At 43.4% G+C, this 25,165-nt stretch overlaps 2 protein-coding genes across 4 annotated transcripts; one reads left to right on the top strand and one right to left on the bottom strand.

Moving 5' to 3' along the window:
* Positions 1-2,450: 2,450 nt before the first annotated feature.
* Positions 2,451-6,410, top strand: LOC135483443 (glycosylated lysosomal membrane protein B-like). The gene is made up of 6 exons (XM_064764389.1): positions 2,451-2,566; positions 3,437-3,724; positions 4,057-4,251; positions 4,537-4,761; positions 5,431-5,699; positions 5,874-6,410. The coding sequence occupies exons 1-6, from the start codon at positions 2,456-2,458 to the stop codon at positions 6,064-6,066; spliced, it is 1,281 nt and encodes a 426-aa protein (XP_064620459.1). The 5' UTR covers positions 2,451-2,455; the 3' UTR covers positions 6,067-6,410.
* A 206-nt stretch (positions 6,411-6,616) lies between these two features.
* LOC135499777 (uncharacterized) lies at positions 6,617-22,462 on the bottom strand. 3 transcript variants are annotated; one of them, XM_064790732.1, is made up of 17 exons: positions 22,316-22,462; positions 20,886-21,054; positions 20,178-20,352; positions 18,925-19,097; positions 18,269-18,338; positions 17,380-17,529; positions 14,822-15,021; positions 14,225-14,449; positions 13,779-13,895; positions 12,662-12,813; positions 12,395-12,515; positions 10,366-10,522; positions 9,693-9,895; positions 9,240-9,386; positions 8,881-9,010; positions 8,275-8,551; positions 6,617-8,135 (listed from the first exon to the last, which is right to left on the bottom strand). In XM_064790732.1, exons 1-17 carry the CDS (start codon positions 22,444-22,446, stop codon positions 8,060-8,062), a joined length of 2,673 nt encoding a protein of 890 aa, XP_064646802.1. In that variant the 5' UTR covers positions 22,447-22,462; the 3' UTR covers positions 6,617-8,059. The 3 variants fall into 3 exon arrangements, with proteins under 3 accessions (XP_064646802.1, XP_064646810.1, XP_064646818.1); XM_064790740.1 differs by lacking the exons at positions 18,925-19,097; positions 20,178-20,352; XM_064790748.1 differs by lacking the exons at positions 18,925-19,097; positions 20,178-20,352; positions 20,886-21,054; positions 22,316-22,462 and adding an exon at positions 19,477-20,084.
* Between the last annotated feature and the right edge of the window lie 2,703 nt (positions 22,463-25,165).

The following is a 25,165-nucleotide window of genomic DNA, read 5'->3' as shown; positions in this document are numbered from 1 at the left end:
CACAGCCAGGCTGCATCAGTCTTCGCCGCTCTGCCTAGTTGTTGATATGGCGAGAGAGATGAGATAGTCACAGCCAGGCCAAATCAGTCTTGGCTGCTCTGCCAAGTTGTCTACATGGTGAGAGAGATGAGACAGTCACAGCCAGGCCAAATCAGTCTTCGCCACACTTCCTAGTTGTTAATATGGTGAGAGAGATGAGACAGTCACAGCCAGGCCAAGTCTGTCTTGGCTGCTTTGCCGAGTTGTCTCCATGGCTAGAGAGATGAGACAGTCACAGCCAGGCTGCATCAGTCTTCGCCGCTCTGCCTAGTTGTTGATATGGCGAGAGAGATGAGACAGTCACAGCCAGGCTGCATCAGTCTTCGCCGCTCTGCCTAGTTGTTAATATAGTGAGAGAGATGAGACAGTCACAGCCAGGCCAAATCAGTCTTGGCTGCTCTGCCAAGTTGTCTACATGGTGAGAGAGATGAGGAAGTCACAGCCAGGCCGAATCAGTCCTGGCTGCTCCACCGTGTTGACAACATGATGAGAGAGATGAGATAGTCACAGCCACAGCACTTCGATCGTTTCTCCTCCGCACGTGCTAGGACGTGTCTGTCGGTTTACACAGTAACACACTATGGCAACGGCGTGTTGCAGGTACACGTCAACGGGTCATTGTCGGACGTCAGTTCGCCAAGAAAACCAAAGGAATTGATGGATTTATTGAACTGATCAACACATCATTAGTTTTCAGCGAAGTTCAACTGTATTCCTAGATAAATCACTTTGGTATGTAGAGAGTAAGATTGGGAGGTAGAATTGTCAGTTGGTTTTTAGGGGCACAATCACCTAGCTTATAGCGAGCAGTTAGTACACTAAGATTTCAGTGATTTACGTAATAGTTGCAAGTATTTGGCATTTTAGAGTCATATTTCGTGCTATAAAAACTATGTTGTAAACATAATGCTCAAAATTGATTCATGAAAAGGGCTATAGGGCAATATCAAACAAACAATAATGGAAAAAAGTGTTAATTCAATAAACTGAATATTGTTTCCAGACACTTTACATGTATTGGCCTACTGTTCCGTAAACCACGAGAACAATACATGTGAAAAAAACAACACATATAAGTGAGTCGCGAAGTGTGTAATGTTTGTAAGGTGAAGAAAAGCTCGGTCTCTAAAGTCTTGAGGTCCGGATTCCGTGAGCGCTGACAGTCTAGTGGCGCGGTACGGATAGATCGAGAGGGCGGTGCCGGGGTTCCGTCGACGGTGCTCGCATACACCACGTGACCATGATCAGTCAATCAAACTCCGAGAAGTATCTATATAATAATACTGGAAGGGGGACGAATAAAGTCACACTTAGAGGCGTTGGATTGCCTTGAAATTTTGCATGAATTGTGGTGACACCTTACCCTGATGCAACGTCTTGGTTTTGTTCAAAAATTTACTTCAGTGGAGCAGTAATGAGGGATTTTTAATCGTACACTGTCAATTCTCCTTACCACTTATTGCTGTTAAATTATGCAGGGGCTTAATCAATTATCTGCACTCCCTCTGGGGTGAATAACATTACCTTTTGAACAGCTGGCTGTGGGGGATGATTGGAACAGCCGGTATACCTGCTGACCTGCTGAACCCAGGTTAATGTTATTCTCAATCCACGATTTCGCGTGAAATGAAATTGTAAACAAACGCATGTGTGCAGTTCAAATGTAAACAAAAATGTATTTTTGGTACTTTGGTTGCTGGACTTGGGTTTTCCCGCAGTTAGGAGCTGGGGTCAAATTGATGGTCTATTGTTTATGGGTGCTGTTTTAGTCAGAGCTAGCCCTTGATTATGAAGGAATTTTCAAATGAAGGTTACCATGGTCTGTTTATGTGCTCACCACAGCTTTCAATACTTGATGTATCTGAAGAGGCACGCTGAACCTGACATGGCCTTATCAAGGAGCTGCTCACGATGCTGAACTTCTAGCTTGCCTGTCGACGAAGTGCCTTGCCCGAGACATTTGGAAGCCGACATGTGAAGGCCTATCTGAGTTCTCCTTCTTCTCCGTATAAAAAGGGGCATATTGCTGACTAAGGAACGAGGCATATTGACATTGCCTCATCATCTCTATCGGACCAATTGACACACTTTTTATGCACACATACAGCACGCCACAGCTAGGTCCGAGTTTGTGGACAAATGGTTTGTTTAATTTGCCTCTTCAATATTGCTCCTTTGATATTGCATTAGATTTTCATTGCAATTCAATCTATTCAAGATATAGCCCATTTGAACCTGCCTGCGCCACGGGTATAATGCTAGTTCTGTATAAATTTGCTGCCCGGTGCATATTTGACGTCCTCCGCACTGTGTAGTGCCACCTAACGCTGAAATATTTTTTTTCGGCACTGGGGCGAGTTTGAAAATTTCAGATCACGTGAATCTTGTCACATGTCACATGATCGCGATGTTCAAAATGGCGAACAGTAGCAGAAGATCAAGTTTGTTATTTATTTTACGATTTATTGTGATTTCATGGTCTTTTTTCTGGTTCAATGTTTCCTGTGACGATACATCTAATAGAAAGGTTAGTTTGAATTGAAAGATTTGCACCTAAGAAGTATGCCATATTGTGTATCCTTATCAAGTCCGGAATCTTTCAAACCGGCCTGGTGGAGGAAGTCCATATAGTTAGTAGAATTAGAATAGATAGACCTAGGCCTAGTCACACGATAGTCATAAACCTAAATTAGATATAGACACACGCACAACCATTGTGGCTTGGTTGCTGTGACAAGCAGTGGCTTCCTCCGCCTAGTGTAAGGGTACTCGATCATCGGACAAGAAGGTCATGCATACACCAAATGCTTTTTGTCCAAATATAGGCCCCTAATACTTGGATGGTAAAGCACTGGGATACTCGGTCAGCTTGCGACCAGGCTGGTTGACTCGACTTGTTCAGAATCATCAATCATCATCCAGCCATCAAGACTCAGTCAGAATAAGCCTTTGCCCTTTGCCTTTTGCCTTCGTTAGGAGATTCTTCAGAGAAAAGAAATATTTCCACTCTGCCTTTTTTGGAGTGTCTGCATAGTCAGTGCATGCCACCTCCCTGCCACTTCGCTGGCTCTACTGCATTATTGCCATGATTGAGGCTGGCCCAGCCTGCCCCAGCCTGCCCCAGCCTGCCCCAGCCCTGGTCCATGTAGTGTAGGCCTTAGCATATCTGGAATTAGGAAAGGTGCGTATTATTAGGCCTAGCAATAAGCATGCTATGGTGGTACTATAGTATTAAAATTCCTTGGGCCTAGCTAGCCTTTCCAGATTTCTGGCAGAAGCAAGCATGCATTAGGTGTTGATTGATAAGTCAATGTAAAACCTTTGAGAAATGGTTGTAAGGTGAAATATGTGATGAAAAAGTTTCATTGAACTTTAACAGGCTCTTTTTTTACCACAGGTTTCTATGAAGTTCAACCCTGGATGTAACATGACAGTATGTACATCAGGGGTGAATGGATCATTTGTCAATGTTGCTCATGTTTCCGCTGTCGGCTCCCAAGATTCTCTACATTATGTGATGAGTACTATTGGCAAACCAACAGTTCTTGTGGCGAGAATAAACAACCAACTCAAAGACTTGTCAATCAACTGGGAAAAACTCCTTTCCAAGAATATAAGCGACCTACACAATTCTGTGACATTTGACCCGGAGCCAATCTATTCATTTGCTGTAGTATTTAATAGGGTTAGTATTCTCTCGATGATTGATCATTGTGGATTGAGCCTCACTTCTGATTCATCATACTTCCAGAAGATCACTTTCATATGATCTGAGACTAATATAGTACTAAGTCATAGAGATTTTTTCTCAATCATTCAATGTTGAATCGAAGCTGAACTTGGCCCAGGCATGTCTGGTGTCCTATACATCTTGCATGAGATTACTGTGAGAAGACAAGCAGACGTTTTGAACAGTCTCTACACGTCATTTTAAAAAACTGGGTATCCTGTTTTTTGTATCATTCATTCAAGGATTAACATGTTTGTTAGCTGTATGTTATCTATTTTCTATTTTAGCTGATTGAGTACAATGACACCCATGACGATTCTACACTAGCTAAGGCCTGGAGCAATAGTACTAAAGTTCACAACTTTCCAGAATTCAAATGGAGCAGTGCAGAGAAAGAGTCAAATACAACATCTCAAACAATTGTCTTCAAAACTTCACCTGAATCTTCGAATTTCTTTGAAAATGGATCATTGTCTTTCAGTGTGAGTGTCAGTCCTGTCTATATGCCTTCACCACTCTGCGACTAAAGCTGGATCGTATTTTCTGAATAGGTGTTTACATCATCAAATCTTATCTGCAGCAATCGAAATATCCCATATATATGACGATACTTTGTAAATAGATTTTGAAGTTCCTTCAATATCGGGTCCTTGGGCTTGGAGAGATTATTAGTATTACATGTTGCACTTTTCTTATGGTTAAAGGACTATAGTGGTCAACAAGTGGTTCCAAGTAGGATTCCTAAATATTAATACCTTTTCTTTCAGATACGTTTTTTCAACAGAACTGGTCGGGAAGATTCCCTGCCTCATCTTCTTTTCAATGATAACATGACCATGTTTGATTTCACTATTGATCACATGAAACCTTCGTACACCAACAGCAGATTTGCTTTGGAGATGATCATGGTCACGTCGGATAAACCAGATGATAAGATGACTGTTATCACAAAGAAGTCTCTTGATGATGAATACACACCAGGAATCTTTAAGGTGAGCTTCTGCATCTGAAGTTCATAACACAGTTTATTAAGAAAAGTAATCCAAGACAAAGAATAAAATGATGCAAATTTGTATTTTGAGTGTCAGTGTTTCTAGGGCCTTATATATTTGCAGTGTTATATGTTGTCATGAGTGTGCACTCTGCCCCATTCTAGAGACTATTTGACCCCATTTGGTCATGTCTGTTGCAATGCAGAAGAATCGATAGCTTGACTGACCTCTATATTATAGTATTAAGGTCAGTTTCCTATTTGCACATATATAGCTTCATGACTTAAGAATATCCAGTAAGTCAACAATACAGTGAGTAAGTAGACTTGCAAGTCATAATGAAATCATCCTTTCCTGCACAACTACCTCTCCCAAATAAAACCAAATACAAAAATAGATACACATTGTACATACGTGTACATTTTGTGTATGATCATGACAGAATTCATCACTAGATAGCCAGTGTAAGGATGACAGATTGTTTGATTGATAAATTTCATTGATTTAAGACGAGTCCAGATATGGGAGAGATTGTGTCAGGACTCCGAGGCATACCCCACGAGTTTACATGGCAAATCTCCAAAACTCATTGGCGAGTTTCATATACCATTGGTGAGTTTCATATACCATTGGTGAGTTTCAAAATACCAGAGGCATTTCTGATTTCAGATTGTTGACTGGCGTTCCCACCCTGACCAGTTGGGAGCCTACATGCAATGGAAACCTGTTTGTTATAAGAAAAATGTGAGAACAATGGCCGATTCCACGTCAACTCGAATGTATGATCTCCAAGATGTTACCACTATTCCAGAGAGAAGCTTGGCATCTGCTTACTTTGGGAAAGAACTGACTGAGAGGAAGATCGCTATGAAGGCCAACAACATCTCTTTTGGTTTGACAGGGGACAAGTTTTATATTGACACAAACTACACTTCATGGTAAGAATTTCTACCAATATAATAAAGGGTCAAAGAAAGCAAAAGATTTTGTGGAAACTTTGGAAAACTATATTTTTGTATTACAAAGTAAGCTTAGCTCGTGATATCTTTATATATCTCAATGTATGTACATGTACATGTTTAATGTGATTGTATTTTGTTAATGTCTTACAGGACTGCTGGTATTGGTTATGGAGCACCAAGTGATGAAACCATGTCCATCCTCGTCATAGCAATAATTGGTGCTGGACTTGGTATCCCTGCTGTCATTATGATCATCGGAGGTATCATCGTGTGCATGAAGAAGAGACAAGGACAGACTGATTCTCCACAATTCCACCATGGCTATACAACGATCAATGCTTAATGTTGCATGGAAACCTAGGACTTCTTCATGAACATGATGAATGCTATTGATTGAAAATGTAGTCTGAAGCCTAAAACATGACCAACACATTTCAGTGCCAAGTATTTATAGGCCATGTATTGGTAATGTCAGTACACTTGAAGAGTTCAGCCCTGTAAACCCTTAGCCGGTTCATTTGAGCAGAGGAGGCATACTGCAGCCTCGACGATGTGACCCATTCTGTCACCGAGATGCCACCTAGTGTAGACATTGGGCATGATTTTATATATGGTTTCTCGTGTTCACCTGTAAATTGTAAATAAGATATCATTTGATAAATTTTCTGATTAAATTACTATGTATATTACGAAATTGTTGATCTCAGTCTATCCAGGAAAAAATGGCTGCAGTTAAGGTCTTGAAAATGTAAGTCATTATCTAACGTGCAGTGTGTGCCCAGGGTGGAGTTGGCAGTAAAGCTCCTGGCCCTGAATGACACACTAGGAGTTGACTGGGGCTCTTGCGATGCTGAAAATGGAAGGCCACACTAATAAATCGAAGGACACAGCTATGAAATACCGACATTTATTGAGTATAACAATGTGAGATAGTTAACATTAAAAGCTGTATCAGTACCTGCGTATTAGTGCTACACAACAATGAGAATATATCTGAAGACCTCTAGTATTACACAACAATAGAAAAAGAGTGACTTATTGGACGAGGTCAAATCCCGGCAGATTTACACTACATGTGTCTACAGTGCTGGCTCCATGTTGTCCATGTACACCATTGGCGAGTGTTATCCATGGACAACACTGGCATCTATCAAGGGGCAAAGATTCAAAAAGTAAATAGTTGATAAATATAGATACACATGTATATAGCTAGACGATTACTCTAGTAATACAATATGAAAATACACTCAAAATATTGTACCTGTGAGTACCAGGCTGCCAAGGCCTGATAATTAGTTCGATCAAAAAAATCCTTGATACAGAATCATGAGCAATGTGAAAGACCTTATAACCAGTAAAATAGAATGAGTATATGTACACACTGGTCCTACTCGTGCAATTAACAAACAGATCTGTGGACACCCAGGAGAATCACCAGTACTCGACAGACTACAGGAACATTTTAAAGTACATCGGAGGTTCCTCCTGAGTCTTATTTTGATTAGATTTTATAACACAAACTCCTGCCTTGGCTGCTCCATGAGATCAAAACCAGCTTCAAACATTTTTGAGCACACACTGCATAGTTTTGATTCAAGCATTATCACTTGTTTGCTCAAGTTTTACCTAGAGACCGCAGTCATGAGGATCTGTATCATCATTTATAAGGTGATACACCAGCATGAGGCAAATGCCTTCAAACATCTGTACTGGATAAACAACGATTAAAATTATGCCACTGGAAATAACAAGTTATAAGTAGCGGAACAAGAATGGCCAAACATCAGGCCAGGTGAGCGGCATTTGCAGGATCACCTTTCCTCAAAAATCACATCGATTGGCCATTTTATGTTGAGGTAACCCACCCCAAGGGTCGCTTATGTTGAGGTAACCCACCCCGAGGGTCGCTTATGTTGAGGTAACCCACCCCGAGGGTCGCTTATGTTGAGGTAACCCACCCCGAGGGTCGTTTATGTTGAGGTAACCCACCCCGAGGGTCGCTTATGTTGAGGTAACCCACCCCGAGGGTCGCTTATGAGGTAACCCACCCCGAGGGTCGCTTATGTTGAGGTAACCCACCCCGAGGGTCGCTTATGTTGAGGTAACCCACCCCGAGGGTCGCTCACTTCAGCCTGACACGAGATGAGACATCAGTACCAAGAAGAACGAACTTACTGCCTCACTGGTGATCGAACATGCTATTTGTTGACCTTACAATTTAAAGATTATTCCTGACTGGACAAATCATCTACATGTAACACAATTATCCTAAAGTCAAACAGCTGTTTTTACCAATTGGATGCAGTTGGTTCTCTCATCATGTCTCCTATTGCTGTCTATACCTTGCCATTTCCACTGCCGCAAGACAACTTGAGACAGTTCACAATCAGAGCAGTCCAACCAGTTTGGTGGCTGGAAAAGAAAAGATGATAAGTTCATGTTGATGACGTGCACCCGACAAGGACTGTTGTCTAGTTGGCTAAGTTCTACCTTGTCCTAATGCCTTCTTGGCTTAGACAAAAGGTGCAAGATAAAACCAATTGTTGCCTACCTGGCTCCAATGCCTTTGCCTGTGTCTCCATGGAAGTACTCGTAGAACAATGGAAGATCTTTGAAGTTTGGGTCCTTGGCGTAAAGTTCAGAGTCCCCATGGCACGGACGGTATCCATCTTTGTCTGGCTGGAACAGCCTGCAAAGTCTCCTTGAGATCTCCAAGGCCACATCTTTAAGTCTCATGAATTTGCCTGATCCTGTCGGACACTCCACCTTCAATGTCTCACCATAGTAGAAGTCATACCGCTGGAGAACCTCTACTATCATGTAATTCACTGAAAAGTGGAAAGAGCTTCATTACTATACAGTACTGCTTACATGTCATATTGGTAACAGGTGCAAGATGCTAATTGGCCAAAAGATGGTTCAAAGTAGGCCAATAAGTTCAGGTATTATATCATTGATATCCTTTGCCTTCCATTTTGAATTTTCAAGGTCTCGAGTCATTTTGGCACTTCCTTGATACAGACCTAAATGCTCTGAAGACTACAATATTTGATGAGTCAAGTTGTTGCACAGATTATTCGAAATGAAAATTAATTTCCCATATTAATATCAAAAAAAAAGAGGAACGACCCAGGCCCAAGACAGAGCCAAAACTTACTCGGGAACCAGATTGGACCTCTCCAGTTACTATTTCCGCCAAACAGAGCGGTATTAGATTCACCAGGAACGTACTGCACACGACTTTCCTCTCCGTTCATGTTCAGGATATATGGGTGCTTCTCATGAACCTACACGAAACAACATTAGATTCAGCAGGGACGTTGGGAATAGTACAGACATGATACTAATTGACTTTTACCTCAAGCTTTCTGCTGACCAATGTTCGTCTGTGTCAATGCAGTAATGGAGTAGGAGTCGAACTCGTTTACCAGTACAACACCATGCTTTACATCAGCATGGCCAGACATTATGAAATAATACAATCAGCGGGTGTGGTGAGAGAGCCAACTTGTTTACCTTTGATAATGAGCGTATCCCATATGGTGACAAGAACTCCTCTTCATCTAACAGGTAGCCAAGAGTCCTCATGAGCTGACACTTGGTTGGAATGGCGAGCATCAAAGAATCCTTGCGTTCACCAACACCTTTAGCTAGGAATGAGACCTGTACAAGAGGAGGAAACATAAGACCACATGACAAGGAACTGCTAATCTCATCTCATAACTGACAGGTTGAGCTGCGCACATTCGGGCTGCAAGTGGCGTCAACTGGAGCAAATGAAATGTAGTTTGGGAAAATAGTAAGCCTTGATAATGACACTCCAGTCACAGATCTTTGATCATCTTCAGAATTTAATGGTAACAGAATTGCTGAAAGATTTCTACATCAAAATGAAACATGCCAGTCAGTAAAATATCATGTGGACTTTTAGAGCAGTGTTTCTAACTTTTTGATAGTTCTTCTTGTTACCTGGTCACTGAGATCCTTTCTGTTCTTGAGAAACCACCGAGTTCTCTTATAGAATCCTGGCAGTTTCTTGATCTTCTCATCTTCCAGGACAAGGACAGCAAACATTGGCACAATGCCGACCAATGAGCGGATCTTCATTGGGAACGTACAGCCATTGGCTGTCAGGTGATCATAGTAGAAACCATCCTCTTCATTCCACAAGCCTGCAGTTTATATAAACATGATTGATCGATCATCTTTGAAAGAAGATTGTAAATCAATATTTTGTCGACCTCTCAAATCCAAAGCCAAATTACAGATCACATTCCTTTAGCAAACACTGTATACAAAGTAATCTTCCTGAAGTCTAAAGTTCGCGAATTGGCTAATTTTTCATCTGGCATAGACACTATTCTGCACTATACTGACATAATCTAATGTTTAATGCATTAGCATTGAAACTTTAGTGAGTTAAATGTTCACATATTGCATACAAAATCACAAAAATACAATTGCTACAAACTATAACCAGTTTACATGACTCAAATCCTTCGATATTTATTTAATTGGCTGAAGTCCAAGTGACTTGGTCTAAATGGTCTGTGCATGAAACAACACTTGCAGATACAGCCATGAAAAGATGACACACTAAGTAACAAATCTTCTTCTATAACTAAGGTATACAAATAATTACCTGAGTCTCCAAAGTTGTTTATAGCATCAACAATAGAAACAAAATGCTCAAAGAACTTGCTGGCCATATCTTCATAGCTTGGATCTGTTATGGCAAGTTCAATAGCAATGTTGAGCATTGCGCACGAAAACATAGCCATCCATGCTGTACCGTCCGCCTGGAGAGGAAGATAGCAACAACTATAATCACAGCTATAAAGATTCTAGGCTCATTATTTGTAAAGTAGACGAGGCACAACCATGCGAGAGGAGTCAAACAACATTACAAGGACTTGGACTTGAAATGACTTGAGACCCTTACCCAAGACCAGCCATGGCATGGAAGAGACATGAGCCAGGGAGTAGATTAGGAGATGACTGGAGATCCTTACCCGGGACCAGCCATGGCATGGAAGAGACATGAGCGGGGGTGTAGACTTGGAGATGACTGGAGATCCTTACCCGGGACCAGCCATGGCATGGAAGAGACATGAGCCAGGGTGTAGACTAGGAGATGACTGGAGGTCCTTACCCGGGACCAGCCATGGCATGGAAGAGACATGAGCCAGGGTGTAGACTTGGAGATGACTGGAGGTCCTTACCCGGGACCAGCCATGGCATGGAAGAGACATGAGCCAGGGTGTAGACTTGGAGATGACTGGAGATCCTTACCCGGGACCAGCCATGGCATGGAAGAGACATGAGTGGGGGTGTAGACTTGGAGATGACTGGAGATCCTTACCCGGGACCAGCCATGGCATGGAAGAGACATGAGTGGGGGTGTAGACTTGGAGATGACTGGAGAACCTTACCCGGGACCAGCCATGGCATGGAAGAGACATGAGCGGGGGTGTAGACTTGGAGATGACTGGAGAACCTTACCCGGGACCAGCCATGGCATGGAAGAGACATGAGTGGGGGAGTAGACTAGGAGATGACTGGAGATCCTTACCCGGGACCAGCCATGGCATGGAAGAGACATGAGCGGGGGTGTAGACTTGGAGATGACTGGAGATCCTTACCCGGGACCAGCCATGGCATGGAAGAGACATGAGTGGGGGTGTAGACTTGGAGATGACTGGAGAACCTTACCCGGGACCAGCCATGGCATGGAAGAGACATGAGTGGGGGAGTAGACTAGGAGATGACTGGAGATCCTTACCCGGGACCAGCCATGGCATGGAAGAGACATGAGCGGGGGTGTAGACTTGGAGATGACTGGAGATCCTTACCCGGGACCAGCCATGGCATGGAAGAGACATGAGTGGGGGTGTAGACTTGGAGATGACTGGAGAACCTTACCCGGGACCAGCCATGGCATGGAAGAGACATGAGTGGGGGAGTAGACTAGGAGATGACTGGAGATCCTTACCCGGGACCAGCCATGGCATGGAAGAGACATGAGTGGGGGTGTAGACTTGGAGATGACTGGAGAACCTTACCCGGGACCAGCCATGGCATGGAAGAGACATGAGCCAGGGTGTAGACTTGGAGATGACTGGAGATCCTTACCCGGGACCAGCCATGGCATGGAAGAGACATGAGCGGGGGTGTAGACTTGGAGATGACTGGAGATCCTTACCCGGGACCAGCCATGGCATGGAAGAGACATGAGTGGGGGTGTAGACTAGGAGATGACTGGAGATCCTTACCCGGGACCAGCCATGGCATGGAAGAGACATGAGTGGGGGTGTAGACTAGGAGATGACTGGAGGTCCTTACCCGGGACCAGCCATGGCATGGAAGAGACATGAGCCAGGGTGTAGACTTGGAGATGACTGGAGATCCTTACCCGGGACCAGCCATGGCATAAATGAGACATGAGACTCTGCAATGAGGGTCAAGCACCTGACCCTAACCCTGACAACAGCCATCACTCAAGCATATACAACATCTACAACACTCAATACCCAAGGTGATCCCAGGTCAAGGTCATTGGCAAAGCTTCTCAACTTGTGAAGTAGATCACAACAGTACCTTAGAAATAGGCCACGTCTTCTGATGTTCACAACTGACATTAAAGGTTTTGCAAGTGTATTTAAAGCTCTTACCTGATGGAGTTCAAAACCTGCTGGTAGAGGTCTTGACCGGTCAAACACGCCAATATTATCAAGCCCCAAGAACCCACCAGCAAAGAGGTTCTTACCAGAGGGATCCTTTCGATTCACCCACCTAAAAACAAGAATCAGAGATACACAATAAAGGTAGACAATGTGAAATGATAAAACATTGGCCATCTCTCATTCATGCAGAGCTGTTAGAATTTCAGAGGAATATGTTATGTAGTCAAGAAATAAATGTAACAGAAAAGAACTCACCAGGTGAAATTGAGTAGTAATTTCTGGAAGCATCTCTTAAAGAAGAGGTCATCTCTACTACCTCTGGGGCCACTGTTCCTCCAAACCTGAATAACAGCAAGCACATGGACTGGAGGGTTGACATCACCAAGGGCAAACTCATAGGCAGGCATCTGCAAGAAAACATCTCGAGCAATGACGGCTTTTTCCAGCTATCACCCATCACTTGAGCTTTCACTCCACCTGTGCTTCCACAATACATTACTTCATTTTTTTTATGTACAATGTATAGTCAAATACTGACTTCATTCCATCTTGTTCATACCAAAGAAGTTCAGCCAGTGCATAGCAGTCACGATAAAACCAAGACCTTCACATCCGAGACTTCACTTGGACAAATATGCTGGTAGCAACTCCGTAAGCTACAGTATGAACTGTCTACTCATTCATGTACCCGGCCATTAGGATGCATGTACCATTACGTACATACCCAGCCATTAGGATGCATGTACCATTACGTACATACCTGGCCATTAGGATGCATGTACCATTACGTACATACCCAGCCATTAGGATGCATGTACCATTACGTACATACCTGGCCATTAGGATGCATGTACCATTACGTACATACCCGGCCATTAGGATGCATGTACCATTACGTACATACCTGGCCATTAGGATGCATGTACCATTACGTACATACCCAGCCATTAGGATGCATGTACCATTACGTACATACCTGGCCATTAGGATGCATGTACCATTACGTACATACCCAGCCATTAGGATGCATGTACCATTACGTACATACCTGGCCATTAGGATGCATGTACCATTACGTACATACCCGGCCATTAGGATGCATGTACCATTACGTACATACCTGGCCATTAGGATGCATGTACCATTACGTACATACCCGGCCATTAGGATGCATGGACCAATACGTACATACCCGGCCATTAGGATGCATGTACCAATACGTACATACCTGGCCATTAGGATGCATGTACCAATACGTACATACCTGGCCATTAGGATGCATGTACTAATACGTACATACCCGGCCATTAGGATGCATGTACCATTACGTACATACCCGGCCATTAGGATGCATGTACCATTACGTACATACCTGGCCATTAGGATGCATGTACCACTCCCTGAGGAAGAGAAGCAGCTGTTCCTTAGCAAACTCGTTATCAATATCTTTGATGGCCAGCATGTGAAAACCAAGATCCCACACTGCATACTGGAAATAGAATTTGAGACTTTGTAAGAAACAGTAGAACTGAAGTCGAACCCAAAGGATGTCCTAAAGATGGCTGCTTTACTCAAGTTGCCATGACTACCACACTAACAGTAGTTCATGTGAAAACACAATGCCATGTGAAATGAAAATAAAGGTGACTTTTTCACTAATACAGAGTTCATGGAATTTAGCTCTAGCAGGTCATTACAAAAGCTAAAAGACTGAATACTTTGGGGTTTGTGTCTGCTTCAAAAGATTATAGAAGAGTACAAGCAAACTGAGCAGAAGTGAGCCATGAACTAATGAAAGATAAGCCATAGCATCTTTACCCATGGATACTCCCACTTGTCTGGCATAGAGACAACATCACGGTTGAACAGATGATGCCAGTCAGCATTCCTACCATTCTTCCTGCTCTCAGGAGGGGGTGGTTGGTCTCTGTCACCTCTCATCCAGTCCTTCACGATGTAATGATAAAACTGCTTACTCCAGAACAACCCGGCCAACGCCTGGCGAGCTATGTTCTTTTCTTCAGGACAGATGTTAGGAATGTGCTGTAAGAATGTAAGCAATACAGAGTTACTCAAATAGTATCAAGTCTAAAACCAACAACATTAATGGTGCACTTGGCTCTGCCAAGTTTGCAATATACCTGGTGTATTTCAAAGGACCGCTCTCTAGTGGACAGTGGATGTCTGGCTGTCCAAATAAGATCCAGAGCCAAACCTCGATAAGGAATTTTGTGCGACCTGGAGACAGGCTGATCACTGCCTCCTTAGAGAATGGATCAAGAGGATCAAAGGTGCTACTCAATATCACATCTGAACGAAAATAAAAGAATGATTGAGCACAAAATAATTCAAAATTGCAAAGAAAGAGATAATAAAGTTTCCTAATCAACAAACCAGAACCTTGCCAATATTCACCTTGTTATAGAATTCATCAGCCTCAGTCTTCCTCAGAGTCAAAATTTGTTCAAACCCGTCACCGAATGTCATCTTAGGTTTTGCATCAGCGGGGTAGAATCTCAACCTGATCACTGCCTTCTCGCCAGGAGCGAGTTCTAACACATAATGTGCTGCAACCTTCGTTCCTCTCCCCTTGGGGTTGACAGCATCTTTTTCATCTGCAAATGGATATTGATGTCATAGCAAAATGTGCTCCAAATCTCTCTGGTGCTATTGTATGTTTACTGTGAAAGATGATTTTCTGTGCCTCGTGACATGATTAACATGGGCAAACTTGATCATGCCTCACCTACCATTGATGATATATCCATGATGAGGCTAGGAATGTAAGAGTAGGACAGGACACCTACCATTGATGATATATCCATGATGAGGCTAGGAATGTAAGAGTAGGACAGGACACCTACCATTGATGATATATCCATGATGAGGCTAGGAATGTAAGAGTAGGACAGGACACCTACCATTGATGATGTATCCATGATGAGGCTAGGAATGTAAGAGAAGGACAGGACACCTACCATTGATGATGTATCCATGATGAGGCTAGGAATGTAAGAGTAGGACAGGACACCTACCATTGATGATGTATCCATGATGAGGCTAGGAATGTAAGAGTAGGACAGGACACCTACCATTGATGATGTATCCATGATGAGGCTAGGAATGTAAGAGAAGGACAGGACACCTACCATTGATGATATATCCATGATGAGGCTAGGAATGTAAGAGAAGGACAGGACACCTACCATTGATGATATATCCATGATGAGGCTAGGAATGTAAGAGTAGGACAGGACACCTACCATTGATGATATATCCATGATGAGGCTAGGAATGTAAGAGTAGGACAGGACACCTACCATTGATGATGTATCCATGATGAGGCTAGGAATGTAAGAGAAGGACAGGACACCTACCATTGATGATGTATCCATGATGAGGCTAGGAATGTAAGAGTAGGACAGGACACCTACCATTGATGATGTATCCATGATGAGGCTAGGAATGTAAGAGTAGGACAGGACACCTACCATTGATGATGTATCCATGATGAGGCTAGGAATGTAAGAGAAGGACAGGACACCTACCATTGATGATGTATCCATGATGAGGCTAGGAATGTAAGAGTAGGACAGGACACCTACCATTGATGATGTATCCATGATGAGGCTAGGAATGTAAGAGTAGGACAGGACACCTACCATTGATGATGTATCCATGATGAGGCTAGGAATGTAAGAGAAGGACAGGACACCTACCATTGATGATGTATCCATGATGAGGCTAGGAATGTAAGAGTAGGACAGGACACCTACCATTGATGATGTATCCATGATGAGGCTAGGAATGTAAGAGAAGGACAGGACACCTACCATTGATGATGTAGCCATGATGAGGCTAGGAATGTAAGAGAAGGACAGGACACCTACCATTGATGATATATCCATGATGAGGCTAGGAATGTAAGAGTAGGACAGGACACCTACCATTGATGATGTATCCATGATGAGGCTAGGAATGTAAGAGAAGGACAGGACACCTACCATTGATGATATATCCATGATGAGGCTAGGAATGTAAGAGTAGGACAGGACACCTACCATTGATGATGTAGCCATGATGAGGCTAGGAATGTAAGAGAAGGACAGGACACCTACCATTGATGATGTATCCATGATGAGGCTAGGAATGTAAGAGTAGGACAGGACACCTACCATTGATGATGTATCCATGATGAGGCTAGGAATGTAAGTGTAGGACAGGACACCTACCATTGATGATATATCCATGATGAGGCTAGGAATGTAAGAGTAGGACAGGACACCTACCATTGATGATATATCCATGATGAGGCTAGGAATGTAAGAGTAGGACAGGACACCTACCATTGATGATGTATCCATGATGAAGCCTGGAATGTAAGAGTAGGACAGGACACCTACCATTGATGATGTAGCCATGATGAGGCTAGGAATGTAAGAGTAGGACAGGACACCTACCATTGATGATGTATCCATGATGAGGCTAGGAATGTAAGAGTAGGACAGGACACCTACCATTGATGATGTATCCATGATGAAGCCTGGAATGTAAGAGTAGGACAGGACACCTACCATTGATGATGTAGCCATGATCAGGCTAGGAATGTAAGAGTAGGACAGGACACCTACCATTGATGATGTATCCATGATGAGGCTAGGAATGTAAGAGTAGGACAGGACACCTACCATTGATGATGTATCCATGATGAAGCCTGGAATGTAAGAGTAGGACAGGACACCTACCATTGATGATGTATCCATGATGAAGCCTGGAATGTAAGAGTAGGACAGGACACCTACCATTGATGATGTATCCATGATGAAGCCTGGAATGTAAGAGTAGGACAGGACACCTACCATTGATGATGTATCCATGATCAGGCTGGGAATGTAAGAGTAGGACAGGACACCTACCATTGATGATGTATCCATGATGAGGCTAGGAATGTAAGAGTAGGACAGGACACCTACCATTGATGATGTATTCATGGAAAGCATCCTTAACAAAGGACGTGTAGTTATCAACACCATACATCTTCACTGAGTTGGTTTCATTCTCTGTGAATAATAAGTCTGGCGTTGACTTATCTGGATGGACATCAAACTCACAAACAGTTTTTCCTGAAACAGATAATTAAAAAATGTTATTCGTCCATATAACTTCTTCACTTCACAATTCTAAGGAAGCACCTTCATCACTCAGCGACCCGTCTCGCCACCTTGCCACCTTCTCGGGCGGGTCGCCTGGCCAATGGTGATTGATGGTGCACGACAGAGTACCGTGCGCCGTACTTTCATCTTTTAGCCAACTTGGGGGTTAAGGAGGTCGGATCATAAAACCTGTGATCGCCACCATGTACCATCACACTTTGCTAACCTTGACTACTGATTTTTCCTACAGTTTGTGAGGCTGTTTTGGGCACGATTTATTTCAGGTAGGACTACTGGTACACCCCACTCTTCATGTAGTGCAGTTGATTAGTCTTATTGAAGATTCATATGAATTGCTAAGGCTAGGGCCATTTTGTTGGCCCTTGCTGTGATAATAATTGACACATCTTCCCTGCTGACAGTCAACAATATTCAGCTTTCACTCTTGATTTATTCTCCCCAGTTTTGGTTTGACCTGAGGTCAGGAGTATATGTGGTCACAACTGACTGTAAAATCCACTCAACTAAAGGAGACAGTAGAACTGTTGACTTGCTGTTGATATGGTGAGCGTGCGCACAAGACAGCAAAATACGTAGATAGAATATTGATTATAGAAAAAATAGAGATATCAGATGGATCTTGTTTAAGATTTCAAATGGGTGCTTAAAGAGAGAGAGGGTTTCCTTCAACTTTGGATTGGCTTCTTACCTAGCGACTCATGATTTCCCTCAATTGTTGTTGATCCCCTCTTAGTGAAGTTGGGTTTCAATGTACATCCCTAGAATGAAGTTAGACATATTTTGCGAAAAGCTGGGAGTGAAAATAGACCTATCAGAGCCAAGTGGGTACGTCGAAAATTTACATTTAACTTGGCAAACTCTCAATAGATTACATAATCCATCCATCCATACTTCAAGTGTACAGCCCCATATCCAGGTGTTCCTATACCACACGGTAAGATATCCTTACCTCATGTGTGCAGCCCCATATCCAGGTGTTCCTATACCACACGGTGGGTAAGATACCTCATGTGTACAGCCCCATATCCAGGTGTTCCTATACCACACGGTGGGTAAGATATCCTTACCTCATGTGTGCAGCCCCATATCCAGGTGTTCCTATACCACACGGTGGGTAAGATATCCTTACCTCATGTGTGCAGCCCCATATCCAGGTGTTCCTATACCACATGGTGGGTAAGATATCCTTACCTCATGTGTGCAGCCCCATATCCAGGTGTTCCTATACCACATGGTGGGTAAGATATGCAGAGTGGCCGGCTCGGTACCAAGGTATCCTTACCTCATGTGTGCAGCCCCATATCCAGGTGTTCCTATACCACATGGTGGGTAAGATATCCTTACCTCATGTGTGCAGCCCCATATCCAGGTGTTCCTATACCACACAGTTGGTAAGATATGCAGAGTGGACGGCTCGGAACCATGGTTGATTACAGTGTATTTACACAGGATGTCATTCGGCTCATTCTTTGCATACTCAGCAAACACATCCCAGTAGCGACCATCATTGAAGATACCTGGATGATAAGCATTAGACACTGACATATCAGTATAATCAATAGCTAGGAAACAGAAGCCAGTCTATACTCAACTGGTCTCATCAACAAGCCAGCACACCTGTATCTTTGACCTCAAACTCTGGCTGGTCAACTCCTCTCCCACTGGTCTCATCAACAAGCCAGCACACCTGTATCTTTGACCTCAAACTCTGGCTGGTCAACTCCTCTCCCACTGGTCTCATCAACAAGCCAGCACACCTGTATCTTTGACCTCAAACTCTGGCTGGTCAACTCCTCTCCCACTGGTCTCATCAACAAGCCAGCACACCTGTATCTTTGACCAAAACTCTGGCTGGTCAACTCCTCTCCCACTGGCCTCATCAACAAGCCAGCTTACCTGTGTCCTCGACCTCAAACTCTGGCTGGTCAACTCCTCTCCTACTATGGTCTCATCAACAAGCCAGCACACCTGTATCTTTGACCTCAAACTCTGGCTGGTCAACTCCTCTCCTACTGGTCTCATCAACAAGCCAGCACACCTGTATCTTTGACCAAAACTCTGGCTGGTCAACTCCTCTCCTACTGGTCTCATCAACAAGCCAGCACACCTGTATCTTTGACCTCAAACTCTGGCTGGTCAACTAATCTCCCACTGGTCTCATCAACAAGCCAGCACACCTGTATCTTTGACCAAAACTCTGGCTGGTCAACTCCTCTCCTACTGGCCTCATCAACAAGCCAGTTTACCTGTGTCCTCGACCTCAAACTCCTGGCTGGTCAACTCCTCTCCTACTGGCCTCATCAACAAGCCAGCACACCTGTGTCCTCGACTTCAAACTCTGGCTGGTCAACTCCTCTCCCACTGGTCTAATCAACAAGCCAGCTTACCTGTGTCCTCGACCTCAAACTCTGGCTGGTCAACTCCTCTCCCACTGGTCTAATCAACAAGCCAACTTACCTGTGTCCTCGACCTCAAACTCTGGCTGGTCAACTCCTCTCCCACTGGTCTAATCAACAAGCCAACTTACCTGTGTCCTCGACCTCAAACTCTGGCTGGTCAACTCCTCTCCTACTGGCCTCATCAACAAGCCAGCTTACCTGTGTCCTCGACCTCAAACTCTGGCTGGTCAACTCCTCTCCTACTGGCCTCATCAACAAGCCAGCTATATGGATACTCTGCCTGGGGGTACTTGTACAGGGCCTTCATGTAGGAGTGGCTCGGAGTACTATCGATGTAGTAGTACAACTCCTTCACATCCTCACCATGGTTACCCTGAGGAGGAATGTAATGTCAAGTAGTGTCATGAACTATACTTGACTTATGCAGAGTTTGAGGTGGTGTGATTGCTGCTAGATGTACACCATGGTTACCCTAAGGAGGAATGTAATGTCAAGTAGTGTCATGAACTATACTTGACTTATGCAGAGTTTGAGGTGGTGTGATTGCTGCTAGATGTACAGTGTAATTCTCCAGAGTTGACTAAGTCAACACTCTACTGTTTCTGGATTACCGTGCATTTAAAACCCAAAGAGTGAAAATTGCTGCATATATTCTTAATGTCTATGCGCATTTTAGATAAGGTGACTTTTTTCAATATCAACTGAGTTTCCAGGAAAGATGTAAGAGCCTTTTTGATTGGACGGAGTAGATTTGTCCTCATCGTCCCACGAATAACCATCGGTTTATTCCAGGGTGAGTAACGTGTGCGAGAGGAAGAGGATAAGACTGACTCTGGATTGATGAGGATGCTCCAACATCGCCGACTGTGAGAACACTATACAGAAATGATATAAATGACAAAGTACCTGAGGTCCAGTGAGGCCAAAGAGTCGTTCTTTTAATATTGCATCTTTACCATTCCAGAGTGCCAAGCCAACACAGAGACGACACTGTCGGTCTGTGATTCCTAATAAGCCATCCTCACCCCACCTGTATGCTCGACTCCTGGCATGGTCATGTGAAAAGTAGTTCCAACTGAAAGTGCAATGAGATGTCGCCTAAACAGCGTGCTAAATAAACATTTGATAAAAGGTCAATCACTATCAGTAATACTGGTGGCATATCTCTTTACTTAGGATCTTTGCCGCAGGTTTGGCGTCCAGCTAGGCTACTGTCCACCTGGGTTGGACCTAATCCCTGGCATAGATACAATACATAAAGACATGAAAGATAAGGGACCACAACTACTAACTAGTCCATGGAATTGAGGCCACTGACACTAACAGAACACGCACTTACAGAGTTGGTCTGGAAGTGGCGACGGTAAGCTTTAGACAATGGGAGGCTGCTTAAATGTGGAATCTGCCAACTCGGAAAGCAAGGATGCAATCATTCCCGAGTCCATATTTTTGCAGACACCCATGGCCATTGTCCAAGCGTATTGCGCCACTTCCGGGCCAACTCTGTCTCGTACGACAGTCACGGTATCCGGTCGTTTCGCTACACGACCATTTCGCTACATGCCAGTTCGTTACATAGTTCGGTCGTTTCGCTACATGTTCGGTCGTTTCGCTACATAGGCCTATGGTTATTTCATGTTATGAATTAAATATTTTTTTACATTTTTATTGGTCATCCATTGTAGGAGCAAATTCTTTCGTAGCCTATGCCTAATATCATGACATGTGAAATAATATTGGCAGTGCAAAGCAGAGAGCGTCGTCGGAAATTGGATCAGTATAGGGATCATGACAAGAGTATGGTGATAGTGGTGATAGAAATGGTATCAAAGACTATGGTTAAAGTGTATCAAAGACTTTTGATACTGCAATGACCCAATAAAATGTAAAAAAAGATTTAATTCATAACATGAAATAACCATAGGCCTATGTAGCGAAACGACCGAACATGTAGCGAAACGACCGAACTATGTAACGAACTGGCATGTAGCGAACTGGCATGTAGCGAAATGGTCGTGTAGCGAAACGACCGCAATTCGACAGTCACAGTGAGTCAGCAAAACAGCTGCCAACTTGTCAAAAGATTGAGTGGCTGCATGCATCATAACCAGCACAACATGGTCTTTTGTTGGCTACGCCAAGTCACTCGGAGGATTTCGGCGAGCTCGCCTGACCGTAGCGACCTACATAATAGTTGTATGCTACATTTAATAGGCCTAGGCTAGGCCTATCCGAAAATAGAAAGAAACCATGGAAACCGTACAACTCTGAAATGTCTTTATCTATCCTAGGCCTAGGCCCTACAGGTTATATTTATTGTCGGACAACTAACTTACCAGTCTCCGTCTGGAGAGTAGTCTTCACGAACAGTACCCCATTGTCTTTCAGACAGATAAGGGCCCCACCTCTTCCAGTTCTCATCTCTTCTTGCATCTTCTTCAAGTCGCCTTTCCTCTGCGTCGGCCATTTTGTCGGGTAGGTGTAAACTGTGGACGAAAGTGTGAACGAAAGTGTGGACAGCGGCTCTCTAAGTTTGGTTGGCTGGCATTTCTATGTCTTTCAATATATTTAAAAGAAATTGCAGTATATTATGCATTATAATCTTTTTAATGGGTCAGCGAAAGAAAAAAAAAAAATTATTTTGATGGGCAGAGACCTGTATTCATCCACGACCGGAAGTGTGGCACAGTCACATAGAGCTTATCAAAATGTCAAGTTGTGTTAAATACATGGCTGGGATGGACCAAAGTGGAATTAATTCTCAATCTGTGGTTGATTCTTAATCTACAGAGTCGGGCCATCTCAGAAATATGCTTTTTGATAATATATTTAAGAAAATGTGGTCTCACTGGTCAGTTTAAAACTTGTACTTTGACAGGGCCATATCAATGCGCCAGTGACGTTTTGATGGATATGGTGTACAGAAATCTTTTTTTCTCAGGCAATCGGTATTGTACGGAAGCGTATTAGTGCCAACAAAAAAAATAAAAAACTAACTCATACGTACGACTTATTATCGCATTCGTTTGACTTGTTGACTCATACGTACGACTTGTTATCACATACGTACGACTTATTATCTTATACGTACGAACGACTTATCATCTCATACGTACGACTTATCATCTCATACGTACGACTTATTATCTCATACGTATGAGATATTATCTCATACGTATGAGTTATTATCTCATACGTACGACTTGTTATCTCATACGTACGACTTGTTATCTCATACGTACGACTTGTTATCTCATACGTACGCCTTGTTATCTCATACGTACGACTTGTTATCTCATACGTACGACTTGTTATCTCATACGTACGACTTGTTATCTCATACCTACGACTTGTTATCTCATACGTACCAGTTACTATACGCCATACGGATCTGGTTCTGTCGAATTCTAAAATGGCGGACGCCGTTGGTGACAAGGTGCGCGTCTATTTCTATCTGGGGCTCAATTACAAAGAGATTATAAAAACACTAGCTCATGTCGACGGCATCATACTCAGTCTCCGGACCTTGAACCGGATCCTCTCCAAGTCTGGCTTATGCAGACGCAAGAATAAGGCTGACATACTTGACGTTGCTTTGTTTATAATGAAAGAGGTGGTGGCGGCAGGGAAACTTCATGGTTACAAGTTCATGCACTTGAAGTGCATACAAAACGGACTTGTCGTCACTCAGAATGAAGTTCGTTATCTACAACATATCATCGATCCTGAGGGAGTTGCATACAGGCGACGGAACAGGCTGAGAAGGCGCCTTTATCAAAACCCGGGACCCGACTTCGCTTGGCACATTGATGGGTATGACAAGTTAAAACCGTTCGGCATATGCATCAATGGGTGCATTGATGGTTTTTCCAGATTCCTCGTGTGGCTTGAAGCCTATCGTACAAACAGTGATCCGGCCGTTATCGCGAGTTACTTCATGCAAGCAATTCGAAGTCGAAGGGGTTGCCCGAAAAGGCTAAGGATGGATCCAGGTACTGAGAATGGACATGTCGCAGATATGCAGAGGTTCATGAGACATGACCACGTTGATGAGTTCAGCAGGCGAAGTGTCATATTTGGATCAAGTAACCACAATCAAAGAATCGAGTGCTGGTGGTCAATGAATCGAAGACAAAATGCTCAGTTTTGGATGAATCTGTTCCAAGAAATGAAAGAAAACGACGACTTCTCAGGTGACCGCTTGGACAAATGTTTGACCCAATTTTGCTTCATGCAATTAATTCAGGTAAGCCCTGGTCCAGAAAGTCTTATTAGCTTTACCGCCGAGTTCATAGCTAGTTACCGGTACATGTAGGCCTACCGGTAAGTGGGGGTGAGATCGGTGCATGACAACACTTCATTGATGTTTAACTCACCCAAAGATGAGTACAAAATACATAAATAGATAGAAGAGGAAATTATATTATCAATGCAGAGTGTTGTGAACAGAATATTTTACAGAAGTATTATAACCTATACACATCTCTTTCTTTTCCAGAACGATCTTGACGAGCTTGTCCACTTGTGGAATTGTCACAGAATTCGTCCCTGTCGTAATCAAATAGCGCCTAGTGGTAGACCGCTGATGATGTACAACCTACCACATCTCGTCGGGGGAGAAAGCCAAATTTGCGCGGTAACGGACCAACAGGTAGATACATGCCTCACAGAATGCACACCCAAGGGCCGTCTTCCTTGCGACGAAGACGTTTTTGACTTGTCGTGCCTATTAATGGCAGAAGCTGGCTTGTCTCCCCCGACAACCCCCACGGAGGGGCTTTTGTTGTACAGATACCTAAGAAATGAAATTCTTACAAATCTTTGAGGTTGCTGTGTCTCGCTTCCAAGGCACAATCACTAACTGATCCAAAAACTGACTGGTAGGCCTTCTTCCAAGGTATGCAAGGCTGACGACGTCTGGGGAATGTCCCTCTCACGGCAAACCTGAAACTTTCATGTCCTTGTAGCTGCCGTATCAGTTGTTCAGGTGCGAGAGGGACTTATAGCGACTTTTAACGTGATGTGTGTACTTATTCATGTATAATATATTCACATAGTGGTATTATGATTGTTATAAAATGAACAAAGTAAGGCATGCACTGAAAAACATGTTTAAGTTTACTTTTCCAAAGTTGGTAATGTAGAAAAGTGTGCTAAACCTCAGAAGAAGGTGATGATGATTACAG

The sequence above is a fragment of the Lineus longissimus genome, chromosome 2, assembly GCF_910592395.1.
Source record: "Lineus longissimus chromosome 2, tnLinLong1.2, whole genome shotgun sequence".
Lineage (NCBI taxonomy): Eukaryota > Metazoa > Nemertea > Pilidiophora > Heteronemertea > Lineidae > Lineus > Lineus longissimus.
The sequence above is the reverse complement of the archived record's forward strand: the minus strand, read 5'-3'. Positions and strand labels throughout refer to the sequence as shown.